A 16,018-nucleotide genomic window follows, 5' to 3' on the forward strand; every position below is an offset into this window, starting at 1 on the left:
TACATGGTCAGGGCAGGGGCCTGTCCGACCCGGGATACTGATTTCCAGCAGGGAGAAGGGTAGAAATGGGGAGAAGTTTAAGAACAGGGCACGCAAACCCTCATCCTTTCCTGATCCATCTTCTGTGCTTTAGAGCCTTACGCAGCTGCCCCTGGATCATCACGTCTGGTTCCTGCAACCAGCCTTGCTGTGAGGGTGTCTGATCCACGGCATTAGTTCACGTTAGTGATCGCACCGCCCTCTGCGATGACGGGCTGTGCCTCAGCACCTCGTGCTCTCTGGGGAAAAGCTTTGCTTTGCCTTGAACTTGCTCTACGGCGCTAGTTTGGGCGCCCCTAGCTTTCAATGCCCTTTGCTAGAAGTCCTCCTTATCTTGTTGTGTTTCTARTTCACGTATATACTCACTAATATCCTAAAATTAATGCATCACATTCACATTTGATTTGGAAAATGCAGTATATGGATGGGGTCTCATTCCGGGTTTGGTCCAACTCCTGTCCAAGGTGACATTACTGGGCTGCACGTGGACATAAGGGATTCAGACACACCAGGGACACAAACAGCGCATTTCATTCCGTACTTGATTTATTCCCTAATAATTTAGGCTCCTTTTAGTCTTGTGACAACTTACTCATAATCTCTGCTGACAAATCTTGAGGTATTTTTGAAAATCTAAGTACACCACACTGAGCTTTTGCTTTATCTGTGTGCTCATAGATTTTCCCCMAAAAAATCTAAGGTGCAAACTTTTCTTTGCATTCAGTTTTTTCTGCTAGCTTACTAATTCTTTAAAAATAGCTTGAAAATGGATTCTTAGTTGTTTTTAATATTTCTGAAGAGTTGCTTTTAAATCTTTCCTTATTTTTTTTTTTTAAAGAGGAATAAAGAAAACCAGAAGTAAGCTCAGCTCTGTGCTGAGCCTGAGTTTCCATCGGAATAGCCTCCTGTTGGGGCACTGCACTGCGCGCATAGAAGGCTTTACCCCCTGTCCTGACTGCCCTTCACTCTCATCCCCCGTTTCTTTGCTGTTTTCTCCGCCCCAGGAGCCTCGTGGCAGACRCGCTTCCTGCAGCCGCCGGCCCCGAGCCGCCTTTGGCCATGAGCGGCCCCGATCCTCACAAGGCAGCGAGCGGGAAGGGCGCTGCTTCCCCACCAAAACAGGTCATCTTCAAGAAGAGCACCCGCGATAAGGCTGTAAGTGCCGGGACAAATGGTCTGCAGCGTTTTACTTGCGGTCAGCTTGGAGGTGAAGCTCAATCTTGTCCCTTCATTTTTTTTCTGAAGAGAAGCCATCATCTATAGTCAGTGCTAAGCCAGAAGAGACTCTAGATATGAAGTTTCGAGAAGGCAAAACGCTCATGGTTTATAAAACTAAAGGTGTTGTATAAGAAGGCAACATCTGTTTTACTCCTCCTTAGTTGGAATCCTGTTGGAAAAAGTTTAGATAAATGATGTTTTTTCAATCAGATGGCACCGAAAGTCCTTAACTTTATGGTTCTTGGCCACATGCACACACATTTGTGTTGCCTGTCTGGGACTTGCTCTGCATTAAGCATAACCCAATGATCTCCCAAAGTGTTCGAACAGGCCTGCTGAGTTTAGTGGAGATTGTATGTTTACAATAAATATTTGCATTTCCCCTATATTTTTGTCCTGCGCTCTGCAAGGTTGGTAGGTCTCCTTCGTGTCCCACCTAAGCACGTGCCCGCCAACCATTTCGCGGTTGGGTCACGGTGCCTTTCTCCCCGCAGCTGACCATCTACCTGGGAAAGCGCGACTTCGTGGACAACATCAAGAGCGTGGAGCCTGTGGGTAAGGCTGCGGGCTTGTGCTGCCCTCCCTGCCCCTTGGCCCCGCTTATCCCCTCTTCGTGGCCTTCATTTCCCCTTTCTTTCAGATGGCGTTGTGTTGGTGGACCCTGCGCTCATCAAGGGGAAAAAAGGTCTGTGATCTTACACAGCGTAGTTTTTAGAGGCTACTAGTTCTCCTTGAAAGGGGGACTTGGAAATAGAGCCTTTTCACGTCACTTTAAGGATTTTAAGGCTATAAACAGCACATTCTTCCTCATCGGACCAGCTGTTTCCTCCACACAGCACAGGTCCTCCCAACAGTATGAACCCTAGGGGGTTAGACAACCCCGAGGGCTCCGTGGGGCAGGAAGCCCCGCGGCTCGGGCTGCTCTCTGCCTAACCTGCCCTRTGCTGTTCCCAGTGTACGTGACGCTGACCTGCGCCTTCCGCTACGGCCAGGAGGACATTGACGTGATGGGCCTCACCTTCCGCAGGGACCTCTTCTTCTCCAGGCTCCAGGTGTTCCCGCCGGCAGACAAGCCGGACACGCTCTCCCACCTGCAGGAATCTCTGTTGAAGAAGCTGGGCAAAAACGCTTACCCCTTTCTCTTTACAGTAAGTGCTTCGTAATAGCCTCCTGAGACCCTCTTCTGCTTGTCTGTCGTTACTGCTGACACTCGGTGACGGGCTGAAGATGGGCATTAAAATGCAAAATTCCCCATTTTTAGTGAAAGGCAACGTACCATTTTTTTTTCTTTCCATTCTGAGYAGTACRRTGTGAAAAGATGCTAACTGCTTACAAAAATAAGTCCYTGTAAGAGAGAAATGTACAATGGCTTTACTCTAGCCAGGCTCCACAAACCTTTTATAACCTCCCCCCTCCCGAGAAGCTGGACTACTTTATACCTTTGTCCCACTGCTCACAAAGAAAGTACCAGTTTCTTACTTAGAAAAAAAACCCCATGGATCAGACGAGCAAATAAGAAAGCCCAGCCTTGCTCATTGCCAAGGGGATCCGTGTTTGGGATCCACATGTTTGGATACAGGAGCAAATAGCTGGGACTTGCTCATACAGGCGGATGGAAGGCTCAAGTTCAAAGCCCTGCAGCGAGTGAGTGACCTCCTGTCTTCAGGGCTRTGCTTGGTGCTTCTGGCAAATAATGTGATTAGTAGAATATGGCAAGTTAGAAATCTGGGTTATACTGTTCTGGGTTGTTTTTCCCTCTTGCTCCCACAGTTTCCAGATTACCTGCCTTGTTCAGTCTGCTTGCAGCCTGCACCTCGAGATGTTGATAAGGTGAGACTGTCCGCTCATCTGCGCTCATGGTTTTAGAGGAAGGTTGAATGGAAGATGAAGTAGGACTTTATTTGGCTGATTAAGAGTTAGAATAAGGTCATACGGGGGTTCCCTCTGCTTTGGCATGGTGGGGCCTCAGGAGCTTGACACTTAAGAGCTACAAAGAGTATCACAGACGTGGAATTCGGGCCCTCGGGATCAGAAGAGATACCCAGTCACGCAGCAGCAAGACTGCTAGTCTGCAGTGCTTATGTTTCCTTAACTTGTCCATGTGACTGATGGGTTGGACATGCATAAAATGCTTGTCGCTGTCAGGCCAGCTAGCAGCTAGTCAGTCCCATTGGAGAAAAGGAAACTGCAATTTCATTGATCACCATAAAAAACATGTGTTGAGACCTGCTTCTGAATAAAAACATATGCAGGAAAGGGCTGTCCCGGCCATGTATGTAAACAGAATAAAAACACTGCAGAAAAAGTAACCAGATAATGAGATATTGTGCATGGTTTCTGACATTGTTTAAAACATCTCTTTTATACTTTGGATACTTCTCTGGGCTGGACTAAGAGCTGGGCAGAACCGGATGCAGGCTCTGAAATCCAGTGCCATGGGGACACCCTGTGTTTGGCAAGTGACAGGGTTTGAGCAGCAGTTTCCCCTGCTGCTGGGCAGGGAGGTGTCTGGCCCTTGGCCAGAAGCTCCGTCGCTGTCTAACCCCCTTAAAGCCAAGGTCGGCTTGCTCAGATCGCTCCCTCTTCGTTGGGAAGCAAGAGGACTGGCCTGGAACGAGGTGCTGGCATTTCCAAACCTTTTGGAAAGCCGAGGCAGCCCAGAGCYCTGCAGGCTGGTGGGGTTTATAGCCTGGAAGGGTGCTGTGACCCGAGTGCACCCAGCACTGCTGCAAAAAGCTGTTTGGGAGCATGGATGTCACTGCCAAATGCTGGGAATGAGGCCTGGCTGGAGCACGGAGCCCGCAGGTGCTGCTGCCCTGGCCGGGGCTCCTGCTGCAGAGGTTGGAGGCYGCAGGAATGGGCCCTTCAGCAAAGTTAAGCAGAAAGATGCTTAAACATGTGCCCGTGTGCTTGGCTTGGGAGAGCCGGGGCTCACGGCYGTCCCTCTCCCTCCGGCAGGTCTGCGGGGTGGACTTTGAGGTGAAGGCGTTCTCCACGGAGAACGTGGAGGAGAGGATTCACAAGAGGTAGCGGCGCGGCGCTCGGCCTGGCCCTGCTTGGCAGCGAGGCCCAACTGGGGCCTCCGCCGAGCAGCCACGAGCGGCCGGTTCCTCCCCAGGAACGCGGCCCGGCTGCTGATCCGCAAGGTGCAGTTCGCTCCGGAGGAGCCGGGACCGCAGCCGTGCGCCGAGACTACCTGGCAGTTCTTCATGTCCAACAAGCCGCTGCACTTGAAAGCCTGTCTGAGCAAGGAGGTGAGGAGCGAGGCTGGCCCCGCGCATCGCCCCCCTCATGGGCAGGGGCTGCTGCCCAAAGTGGCGATTTCCAGGGCTGTCCTGCCCCTTGCTGGGACAAGGCACTGCCAGCACTCAAGGACTTAAGGGTAATTTCCATCCATACTGTTAGGAGCAGCTGRGACCCTTCTTCAGGGGGTCGGTGGAAGCTATTGGGAAGGGTTCTCCTGCCCAMCCTGGCCCTTGGGACATTTATGGTGGAGGGACTAAAGGGCTGCCAGGGCTTGAGCGAAGCCTCACGCGGGCGTTTCTGTGCTCCACCTCCTTCCTAGGTGTACTACCATGGCGAGCCCATTCCGGTCACCATCACGGTCACCAACAGCACGGAGAAAATGGTCAAGAAGATCAAAGCGACCGGTATGTGGCTTCCTGCTGTGCTGCTTGGCGTTGTTGGAGGGCAGGCAGCTGCGGAGGGCTCAGAGAGGGCCTGCGTTGTGCCTGCAGCGGCTCAGGCCGGCAGCACATGCAGGGCAGCAGCTTCCCTCTCTTCTGCCGTCCTTTGCTGCTGCTCTGCTGCTGTTCTTGGGCTGAAGCCCCACAGACCTTCCAGGTACCAGTGTCTCCCCCCAGCAAGCAGAAAGAGCCTGGTGCTCGGTGCGTCCCACGCGCAAGGCAGGGGCTGTGGGGGGACCCCCCTGTGCCAGGGGCTGTGGGGGGACCCCCCTGCGGGTGGGATGCGCCAGGGCATCACAGCCCTGCCTGGGGTTCCGGGAGAAAAGCAGCGAGAAAGCAAGCAGAGCAAGCGGGACAGGAAGGATGCTGGGGGTTCGCCCAAGAGCCTCATGGAGAAAGCCAGCTCGGTGCCAGTCGCCAGCCTAAAACACTCTCCCGTGACTCCCACATGTTTTCTGCCTGTGTCAAGCTTAGAAAGACCTCGCTGATTCCCAGGTTCCCTGTTCATCGCTGTTTTCAGTCCAAAGCACCCTGTGCTTTCTGGTGCTTGGCAGTCTGTGGACCGCAGTCTGGATCCACTCTGCTCGGGGATGGTATCTTCTCAGTGCAAGAGATATGCTGAGACAAAAGCAGGCACGCTTGCAAAAGGAGAGAGACGGATGTTTGTAATGGAAAGCACAGACTCCCAAGGGACTACATGGGCTGTTGGCTTTTTGTCGTCCTTAAATCAGGGCTGGGTCTCTTCCTGGGAATACAGACTCAGCCACGTATCGGTCTGTGACCAAGTCATGCTGCCCATACTAGTGGCCCCTTAAATTTTAAGGTTTTCCTGCTGCCCTCGCAGTGTCTTTCGCCCTCGAGCCCTAGAGGGGCRGCTGAACTGTTGCTATTGCTGGTGTGTGAGCGCAGCTCACTGTGCCCTTCCTCCTTCCCCACGCAGTGGAGCAGGTCGCCAACGTCGTTTTGTACTCAAGTGACTACTACACCAAAGTGGTAGCTGCAGAGGAAGCTCAGTGAGTGCCTGAACGCTCTGCTCAGCCCTTCCTGCTGCTCTCCCTCGTGCTCTTTCAATCACCTTCCTCTTCAAAGCAGGAGAGCCCCGTAGCTGTCACGTGGCAGTTGCCCGTTGTAGCAGAGCTCTCTCCCCATGCCTGCTGCGTGTCCCCCTGCACCATCCGTTCCCTCTGCACGCCCCGGGTCTCCTTTCCCGCGTAGCTGGCAGTGTGCTGCTTATGGGGAAGCCGTGGGGTGGGGAAACAACGGCCCTTGCACACCGTGCTCTGGACCTGCTGTGGTGAGGAGTGTTCGAAGCTCCCAGAAATATTAAATTCTTCTGCTTTTTTGTCTGCAGCGTAGGAGCAGGTTTTCCTTTGAGTGCTGATCTGCTTAACGAGGATTCATTTTGTCCAACTTTTGAAGTCTGCAGGATAGTTTGCCCTGCTGTAATGTGAAATGAATTATGTTCTGCAAGTGCTCGTTTCTGTCTGCTAATTGCAAAGTGTAGAAGTCTGCACTGCAGGCATCTAACTGCGGACAAATAAATCCCACTCCTTGCAGAGTTCCTGCTTCGTAACATGTTTCAAAATCCTCTTAGCTGGCTTTCTAACTGCAGTGGGAGTGTTTCACTTCTCTCACTGCCTGTTGTTTTCAGGGAGAAGGTACAGCCAAACAGCAGCCTCACCAAGACTCTGACACTTCTGCCCTTGCTAGCAAACAACCGAGAGACTCGGGAAATAGCCCTGGATGGAAAGCTGAAGGATGAAGACACCAACCTGGCTTCTAGTACCATGTGAGTAGAGTTTTAAAGGACCCAGGCTGGTGRAGGACTATAAAGAAGCAGGGGACACAGAGCAGACCAGCCTACCAGGAGTTCGTGCCTGGATCCAGGCAGGCACATCGGAATGTGTGACTTCCGCCTGTCACACTGATTCAGGCTAAAGGAGGGTCCCAGACCCGGGGYGGTATTAGCTGTCCCAGAGCCTCCAGCATGTTCTTTTGTCACACTTTGTGGGAATGGGATGTTCACCTAGCTCGTGCTCCAGCCCTGTGTCGTGACCTCTGCTGCTGCACTGCCCAAGCCCACTGGTGTTTTTCTCTGCTAGCATTAAGGATGGAATAGACAAGACAGTGATGGGGATCCTGGTTTCCTACAAGGTCCGAGTGAAGCTCACTGTTCCCGGGTAAGAGCAATAGCCTTCTTGTTGTATCTGCGTGGAGTTAAGAGAATGGAGTATGTGAAGCCATTGGGAATGGGCAAGACAACACTAAGAGGAAGGGCATGTGTTTTAGGACATCAGGCTCCCTGTAAAACCCGAACTGCCTGCAGTTCCCATCTTTCTTGGCCTATCCATAAACCTTTTTCYGAGGCAGAGCCTTTGGATCACCTTCCTTAGACACGATATGACTCTACAATTGAAGTGTGAACCTCTGGTTTGCATTGCAGTTTTTTGCTTCAGCGCTAACTCCTGGTGTTTAAGTGACACTTTGTTCGAACCCCTATATTGGAGCTGCTGCTGTCCCGGGGAGCAGAGGCAGAGACCTGTCCTGCGCGTCACCGCAGCACCGCTCAGGCTCTGTCCTGCGGCAGCCGCCGGGGAGAAGGGGACCCCGTCCTCGTGGGCTAATTCTCAGGGTACAGTGCAGAAGAGGTGACTCCCAGGTCATGACAGCTGCTGTTTACATTTGTATTGCAGCTCGCTCTCCTCCTCCGTAGCATGAAAATGGGTCAGTGATTTGCCTGAAGCATGTGATAAAACGACTGCTGCCTTCTGTGCTCCCTTGGCTCGCTCCATCCTTGCCCCTGGCTCCGAGGCCCCTGGGGAAGGGGCGATGCCGACACTTGGTCAGGGCTTCAAAAGCCTGGGCTCTCTATGGGAAGGACATGAAAAATGAAAATTGCCTTTTGTAGAAAGAAGGATGTTTGCTTGGGGCAAGTGGAGGAAAGGACATGGGGAAAGTCATTTCAGCAGACTAGCAGGAAAACAGTATTTGGTAAAACGCTGCAATGGAAAGGCACTGAATATCCTTGTTGTCTTTGTTTTTCCTTCTCCGTGTTTACTGCTGTAGCATGCTGGGAGACCTCACCTCCAGGTAAAGCAGTCAGATACTTTCCTTGTTGGATCATGCAGTCAGAGTGGTTAATTTGTTCTTTTTCTCTTTTCCTCACCTTCCTAAAAATAAGAAATTACCTCTTAGGCTGACAGAAGGAGGAAATCTGTACATGCAGCTGTTAAATGGGTTGATTACAAGAGGTCTCTGATTTATCAACATGCAAGTAAAATAATACTTCGGCATGTAATAAGCCCAGCTTATTAGAGTGAATGTGCCCAGAGTTCCCCTCTTTCTGAAGGARAATTAAGTTGAATTCAGGGCTTGGGCTGGCCTGAACTAGGAAGGGAAGGGAATGAGCATAGGAATGTGTCTGCACCTCTGATGCGTTTTCTCTTGTCGCCAGTGAGGTGGGCACAGAGCTGCCCTTCCGTCTCATGCACCCCAGGCCTGAGGACAAGAACCTGGCAGGTCAGTTACGTCTCGTTTTTCCTTTTTGGCTCATCAGTCCCGGGGGAAATCTTGTCCCGTTGCAAGTCCTGCAAYGATTTATTCCCTGGAAGCCTTTAGAGGCCGGGGAGGCCAGCAAGGGCACCGCTGTGCTCACCAAGCCCGCGGCACACGCGGCAGGGAGAAGGGATGCTGAGATGAGAGAAGGTGGAACTGGATCCTGCTCCTTTCTTCTCTTTCATCAGTGGAATCACACCCCCAATCGTGGGGCCTAGGAGAAGCACCACGCGCTTAAATCTCAGAACTCCCATGCAAAATGCCCTGAATGCAGGTATTAGCGATTTCCAGCAGATTCCAACATGGCAAACAGTCTTTCAACAAAAACATCTAAAACTTTGTGTTGGTTACATTAAATTATCGGAGGAAACAAACGTGACTAACGAGGAGAGAGATCGGTCCTTTCCACACTCCTGCTCTGGCTGGGGATCAGTATTTGCTAATTGTGGATGTGCCGGAGCGGGGAAAGGCAGGTGCCCTCAGTGCCCCTGTGAGGACAGGAGGGCACCCCAGCAAGCTCCTCGTTCCGTGGGGAACCTCAGCAGAGCCTGTGGGCAGCGCAGGCTCCCGGGCCGTGCGCGTTGCGGCACCGGAGCCCACGGGCACCGCGGTGCTGCGGCCCGGAGCAGGCACCCAGGCTCTGTCTTCCCGCTGTCCCGGTGCTTCCCGTGGGCTTTCCGAGCCCTTCCCAGCCCGGGAATGCTGCGGTGGCCGGGCAGCCCCGGTGTCCCCAGCAAGGTGGCTGGTGGGGGCCACCTAGTGCCCGTGGGGAGCCTCGCAGTGCGGAGCGCCGGGCCCCACGTCTGGAGCTTTCCTGCGTGTTCAGAGGAACGCTGGAAAACGCCCTGTGCAAAGCCAGGCAGCTGGGCTGGGTGTTGCGCGTGTTTTCAGCGGTGCGAGGTTCTTTGGACATGACCCCACACGTCAGTGTTAACAATCCCACAGCCCCTTTTTGCTGCCTTGGACTCAGGCAGATAACTCTGGCAGGAGCCATTGGAATAGGAGGCAGACGGGAGCCAGGCAGCTCTGCCCTCCACGACCGTTTCCAYGGAGGGCCGATGCCCTCCTCCTGCACGTGGAGCCCTCGGAAGGACGTGGGCAGCAGCCTTCCCACGGCGAGCCCCGAGCCTCGCCGAGGAGCTGCCCTGCGGACAGGGAAGCCAGAAGCGACCGGGCAGCGGAGCAGCGAGGCAAAGCCCTCTGAAGCCTGGGGAGCTGCTCTCAACGCGCGGTGCCTGAGCTCATTGCGGAGGATGAAACCGCCTCCCAACGGGGCTGCTCAACTGGAAACCTGCCTGGCTCTCTTGGCTGGGAGATTTCCATGCCCTGGGTCTCAGTCGTTCTTCTCAGTCGTGTGTTTGTGCTCCGGGGATGCGCTCCAGGTTCTGTCAGCTTGGTACGTAAGCCAACGTCCGAGAGGTGATGTGCTTCAGTAGGAAAATAACGCCTGGTTTGGAGGCAAGTGAATCAAGATTTCATTGTGGAGACAGAGCTTCAACGAGCACTGTTCAGACTCTGAAAGAACCCACAAGTTAAAATATTTCTTTTTTAATTTACCTGCCAGCCTCAGGCATGGATGTAGGCAAGGTGCACGGCCACGGGATTTTGCCATCACTCCTTATCTTTCTCCATTCGCTTTTGGTTTTTACTGAWGAATCCGTAGCAACAAATCTGACTATTGCACTTCCCTGCTTATTTGACTGCCATTTTTTCTTCAGATATAGCGAGGAGAAAGGAAAACTGCCAATGCCAGCAGCTTTTAGWGGCAAAAAAAATGAGAAAAGGGACCTTGTAATATGGTTTATTCCTTCCATGGGAATAAATAATCCTCTTTTTCCTTCTCTAGCCAAGGTGATATATGGCAAAGGTGACTAAAACATGTTTAGTGTTAGTATGTTCAACTGTGCAGAGCCATGTGTAGAGAGCCTCGGACAGAGTGGAAGAAAATAGAAGCTCTTCAAGACTGTGGTTTAATTCCTCTCAGGGCCGTACTGGTGCAGGCAGGGCGGGCTGCCCGCTGCTTTGGTTTTGTTTGTTTTTGCCCTTTCTGTTTGCTGCGAGCGGCGCCGGAGGCGTGTGCCGCTCGGCGGGCAGGGCTCCCGCGCGCCGCTCGCCCTCCCTTCCTGCCGCTGCGGCGCGCAGAGAGGGAGCCGCTCGTGCCTGTCCTCTCAGGTGTATCRGAGCTCCCTTGCCTTAGGCTGCTAATAGAGACGCGCTCGCATGTTTCCTGGGTGCTGGCTTTGCAGCTGCTTCTGCACCCGTGGGGTTGGCAGGCGGCTGTTTTCAGGAGGCGCAACAGCTCCCCTCACATTTATCGTCTGACTGTTCYGCCTGTTGACAAGAATGGGTGTCTTTAGAATGGATTGAAGCTGGGCTCCATCCCTCCGYGCTCCCAAGGCCTGTCGTGTGGGTCGGCAGGTTGCTGGAAGCTCCCGCTTTTCTCCAAGCTGCGCGTTCATCTGGATGGGGAATCCTGCCCCTCTCCTCAGGCCTTCCAGGGCAGGGCCTGGGTTGGTTAGTGGTCACCAAAGGGTCCTTTATCTGCTCCCGTGGGGAAACCTGCACGAAAGGGCTGCTTTCAAGAAACCCACCAATGCGCCAGCCCCGTAGCTGCCTTCTATTGGTAATGTAACTTTTCGGAAGTAGTGAATTAGGGAATTTCTAAAGCACTTGAATGTCTTGAAAAACAACACAGCCTGCTCTTTGTTTCTCTCTGTAGAGTTTAAGGCAGTTAAAAGCAGGCTTTTAATGACAATTCCCACATGTCACAACTTTAATTATATGGAACCCCTTCTGTGGGTGCCTGACAAAAGCCTATAGAAAACCTCGCGCATCCCGCGGCCGCGTCGGTGCCCCCTGCACCGCAGCCCTCCACACAACTGCGCCAGCCGCCTGCCCCTCTGCAGGGTCCTGAGGATCTGCAGTGCTGCAGTGGAGAACGAGCCGCAGGGCAGCGGGAGCCGTGCGGAGCGGCCCAGCTCCTCCCGGGCTTTGTTCAACTTCCGTTCATCCAGGCTCCGAGAGGTAGTGTGGCAGCTCCGAGTCCTTGCACCGTTGAATGTCATCTTTCTTCTGAGGTGTATGATAGGCTTGACTGCATCTACCACAGCATCTACCTGTGTATTGATCACATTAAGTATATCATCTGGCAAAAGGTGTATGTCTAGTGGCAACAAAAGCTCTTTTGTTCCTAAACTGATTCTGTGAAATCAACTTCAGCCTGTACTGGTGGATGTCGCTTGGCTTTGCCCACCCCCTGATGTCACTGTTCCCATAGTAATGAATGTGCTTCAAAGAGGGGAAGAGAGCAGACTATTTAAAGAACAAAAATTGGAGGAAAAATAAGATGAGAACGAGATGARCACATCGCTTTGCGTGCTGGAAATTTTGCAAGCTGCCTTCTGAACGTTTCGTTTCAGTCAGGCGTGGACACCTTCACACTCACTTTCCCGACTTCGCGCTAGCACCGTGAGCACAGGAACCGTCTTTCCAGGCAGGGTAGGCACCATCCTCCGTGCCCTTTTCCAGGGAGCACTTCAGACATTCAGCCACAGAGCACCCAAAGGACATTTATTTCTTCCATCAGTGCTAGTCACCACTCACCCCTCATGACGTGGGTGGGAGTCCTCCAGCCAGCAAGTTTTCAGGCACTRAAGCACCCCAGATCCCTGCCGGCTGCCGCTCCCTGGCTTAAATGCACGAGAAATAAGAGTGGCTGTAAAAACTAAACCGGCCTTGCCCCCGTTTCACAACGGCAGCACMATCTGCTCTGCCTGTTTCGGGCTGGCCTGGGGCACCCTCCAATGAACCCTGCTGCAAGCCTGAACACCACTTCACTGCAGGGCAAGGAGCCTTAGGAAGAGATCCCTTGGCAAAGATCCCCCTGGGGAAATGCCTGTGCCAAGGGGCTCAGGATAACGCCCAGGCGGAGGGTGAAATCAGGAGTATTGCCTCTCATACACATGACCCGAGCAGAGCCTTTCCAGCTCTTTCTGCATCCTGGCCTTTTTGCTGGCAGTACCTTTGTGCTTATTGGACATGAGTGTCACGTTCTGACGGAGCGGCTCCCTGACGCGCGGYGACAGGCGAGCTGCAGGCACCACCACGTCACCCAGCGGCGGCATCCCCGGCCCCGAGYGCCCGCACGGAGCTCTCTGCCGGCGGCGGCTGCCAGCAGCCCACAGAGGAAAATCTGGCTTGTCCTCCTCAGCCCTCCGAATGTCTTGGGGTGTCGCTGGAGCACTTTTCCAACGAGCACTCGAGTTCTGCGTTGTCAGGTGCATGTACACACACTTCAGGATTTTCTGGAATGCTCCACTGCAAGGCTGCAAATCCTGCTGCATGTCACAGAGACTGCTTTATCTCCTTGCTTTATAAATACTGTCTTGTTCTTAGCATCTGTTCTAACTATTTGTTGTCTTTTCTTACTCCTTTACTGCCTCTGGATAATTACAGGGAAGGATGGGTAAGTTTCTTTTAATAGTATTTTATGTTTTGGCTGCATTTGAGAATTGGTTCTCTGGAAATTCCCCTAAATTTTCCAGAAGTCCCCAGGGCTCATAGGGGATGAACATAAATCCAAAGTGAGTAAGTTACGGTGGTTTGAGACATTACTGCCCTTAGCCGAAGAGCAGAGCCCAACCATGTGAAGCCAAGTTTAAGTGAGCACATTTTGCTTCACTTCGCAGAGGAGCAGCTGATGCTCTGTGTTTCAGGAACTCAATCTGCTCAACTGTGTGCTCGTATTTTAGTACAGAAGGAAGAGGGATGAAAGGTTTTCCATTTTAATTCTAGTCAAAGACCCTTTCAGACTATTTCTGGCTATTCAGGTAGCGGACAGATATGCAGCTGGGATGGGCCTGCCCCAGTACAGATAAAAAAACTCCACGTTTTTTTGTCCTGACTTGTTCAATCACACGCTGCTCATGCCAGCTAGGATCTGCTATCTGATCAAGATAGTCTGTGGGGCTTGGATTCAGACTGCTCTGAAGACAAAGAAAACGATACCAGAGTATGCTCCTGGCTTCGCCTCTTCTTTCTACATGCTGCCTTTAGTCTACTGGTATTAAAAAAGCTTCCGGAATCATTTGGAAAGGCCTGTGTCTCTTCCATTTCAGTGATGCGGAGCTGGTATTTGAGGAGTTTGCTCGTCAGCAGCTCAAAGATGTGCTGGACGATGAAGAGAACAAGAACGTTTCTTCAAATGACGAGTGAGCAGCAGAACAAGCTGCCCAGGAGCTCCGTAGCCTGGCACCCTTTAGAAGCGTAGGACCTGGGATCCCAGTCGACGAGAAGCTGTGGGTGTTTGTGTCGCCGCCCAGGGACCAGCCCTGCCACCCTTGGGTGTAAAAGCACTAATCTCTGTCGCTTAGTAGGAATTGCATTAGGAGGTAGCAACCCCAAGCCCGCTGCTGCCTGTGGCTCCCAGAGGAGGCCCGGGAGGTTGCCGYGAATGATCTCTGGTGTGGGGCTGTCTTGTAGAAGAGCTGCAGTCACAGCAGGCGAGAGCCTGAAGGAGCGCGTGTTTGTGCAGCCGCCCAGGCCTGCCTGGGCTCAGGGAGCTGCTGCCTGTGAAACGCTGGCGAGCCAGGTCCTGGCTTGAAAGGCTGCCTTGGGTGCTCCGCTTCCCCGCCCACTGGACAAAACTGCTGTTAATTCATCTGCTTTTGCGTTTAAGCTACGGCAAACTCACCTAGCGGATATTTTCAGTGCTTGCATCTGTGTCTTAAATCCGCTTTCTGTACCATTAAATGTTTCACCGCAGCAGGTGCACTGCTGAATGAGGCTCTGTGCTTGTTTTCTAACAAGCTGCTTGACAGTTGTCATTAAAGGTGAAYGAGAGAAACGTGCACTGTGCATGAATTCCTTAGCAAAGTTCCCTATAAGGCACAGTCAGCAAAGAAGTGCTAGCCCAGACTCATCCTCTATTTAATTTAGTTTCCCRTATGCAACAGAACTTCAGAAGAAGGTGCACTAAAGTTAGAGAGGAAATTATGGGACAAACTGTCCTGAGGAGCCTTCCACCACCTCTCTGCTGGAGGTTGGTGTCTGTCCAAAGAAATGAGTTTGTGTTTCTCACAAACTTTGGTCTCACTCATTGTTCTGCATATTCCACTTCAGTGTGTAAATGTGCAATCCTTTCTTTCTTAGACTTAGCTTGCTTAGACTCTGGCTGAAGTTGTATCAGCTCATTATATTTTGCATGGAAAAAGTATTTTCCTCCTTTCTGCTCCAGCTTTGCTTTACTATGTMTCTGGTTTAAACTCTCCTGCAAAGCCCGAAGGCGCAGTGCCTATCGGCTTTAATAATATAAATGTGTGTTTCCCCCCCTACACACAGGAAACAGAATTAAAAGCCTCCCCTTTAGATCCCAGCTAAGAACAACGGGACGTTAGCACAGAGGAAAACGCGGGAGACGTTTTGAGACATCTGTTTGCTCGCCGTTCCAGGCGAGTTGCACGTCCACCCCGCGGAGCCCGTGGGCGCTGAGCTCGGCCCTGCTCCGGCTCGGGCTCGCCGCTCACCACAGCAAGCACGGCAGCCTGCCCTGGAGGGAGCGTGGGCGCCCCGGCCTTTCTGCCTCTCYGTACAGATTCCTTCTCCAAGGCCTGAGCTTGGGTTTTCCTCTCCCTTACCAACATCAGCAGGGCTACCGAGCCCCTTTGCAGATGGCCTAAGGGCTTGAACACCAGCTTAGTGTGTGGCGCTTACAAATAGRTGGATTAAAAGCAAAGTTTCCTCTTGTTTCGCTTTACCGTGTTCTCTGAATGGGCCTTGGTGATGTTGCTGGAAGCAGTGAGCTAAAGCCTATGGCTGATTCCGCAGTGGGATCGGGGCTCTCACTTGGTACCACCTGCRAGCTCGTCTGGATTCACTTGTCACAGCTGTCTCACATTAGCTGAACTTGCAAGAGACAGCGCAGGATCKCCCTGAGAGTTGTAGCCTAAAGAAATACTGCTAAATTGCTGCTAAAAACAACCTGCAAGCACGTCCAGGTGTTCCCAATCAGTGTAATTTCTGCGTGATTTCAGTTTTGATGCTGGGTGGGGGAATCAGGCTTCTGCGCCTAGGTTTCTGAAAAGGCCCTTCTAATAACTGCGATAGTATTTTTGTTATTAATCTGTGGTGACTCTAGAGAGACATACCCGTGTGTAGGGCTGAGGAAAAGGTTAGTAACCAAAGATTGGAAGCAACTGTGCTGGCCTCAGCGGGGCTGGTACGGGGGGGGGCGGTGTTTAAAGATACTCAAAGTCACTTGGGGGCCGCTCTGAGGCACTCGAGCGGCAGCGCGGAGCGGCAGCCCAGGCCGGTGGGCCCCCTTGCGCGCACACGCGCCGCGGGGCCGGCGCCCACGAGGCGCGGCGGGTGACGGGCTGAGGCGGGAGGGTTTCCGTGCGGCAGAACGGCGCTGCGCGGCACCCGCAGAGCTGCGGGGAGGGCGGCACCACAAGAGCCCCTCGCCCCCTCCCCTAACGGTCGCTGCCAACGGTCACTCCCAACGGTCACTGCCTCCCGCCGCC

General features: G+C 52.8%; 1 protein-coding gene across 1 annotated transcript; it reads left to right on the forward strand.

The window, feature by feature from the left end:
• The first annotated feature begins 1,098 nt into the window (after positions 1–1,098).
• On the forward strand, positions 1,099–13,712 carry SAG (S-antigen visual arrestin). Its single transcript, XM_026041607.1, has 15 exons — positions 1,099–1,194; positions 1,752–1,812; positions 1,898–1,942; positions 2,212–2,405; positions 3,028–3,087; positions 4,216–4,283; positions 4,376–4,511; positions 4,823–4,907; positions 5,884–5,956; positions 6,595–6,732; positions 7,046–7,123; positions 8,010–8,033; positions 8,398–8,462; positions 12,954–12,963; positions 13,616–13,712. Exons 1-15 carry the CDS (start codon positions 1,099–1,101, stop codon positions 13,710–13,712), a joined length of 1,230 nt encoding a protein of 409 aa, XP_025897392.1.
• Positions 13,713–16,018: the final 2,306 nt, after the last annotated feature.

Source organism: Nothoprocta perdicaria, unplaced genomic scaffold (assembly GCF_003342845.1).
Source record: "Nothoprocta perdicaria isolate Ctin4 unplaced genomic scaffold, notPer1 scaffold_289, whole genome shotgun sequence".
Classification (NCBI taxonomy): domain Eukaryota; kingdom Metazoa; phylum Chordata; class Aves; order Tinamiformes; family Tinamidae; genus Nothoprocta; species Nothoprocta perdicaria.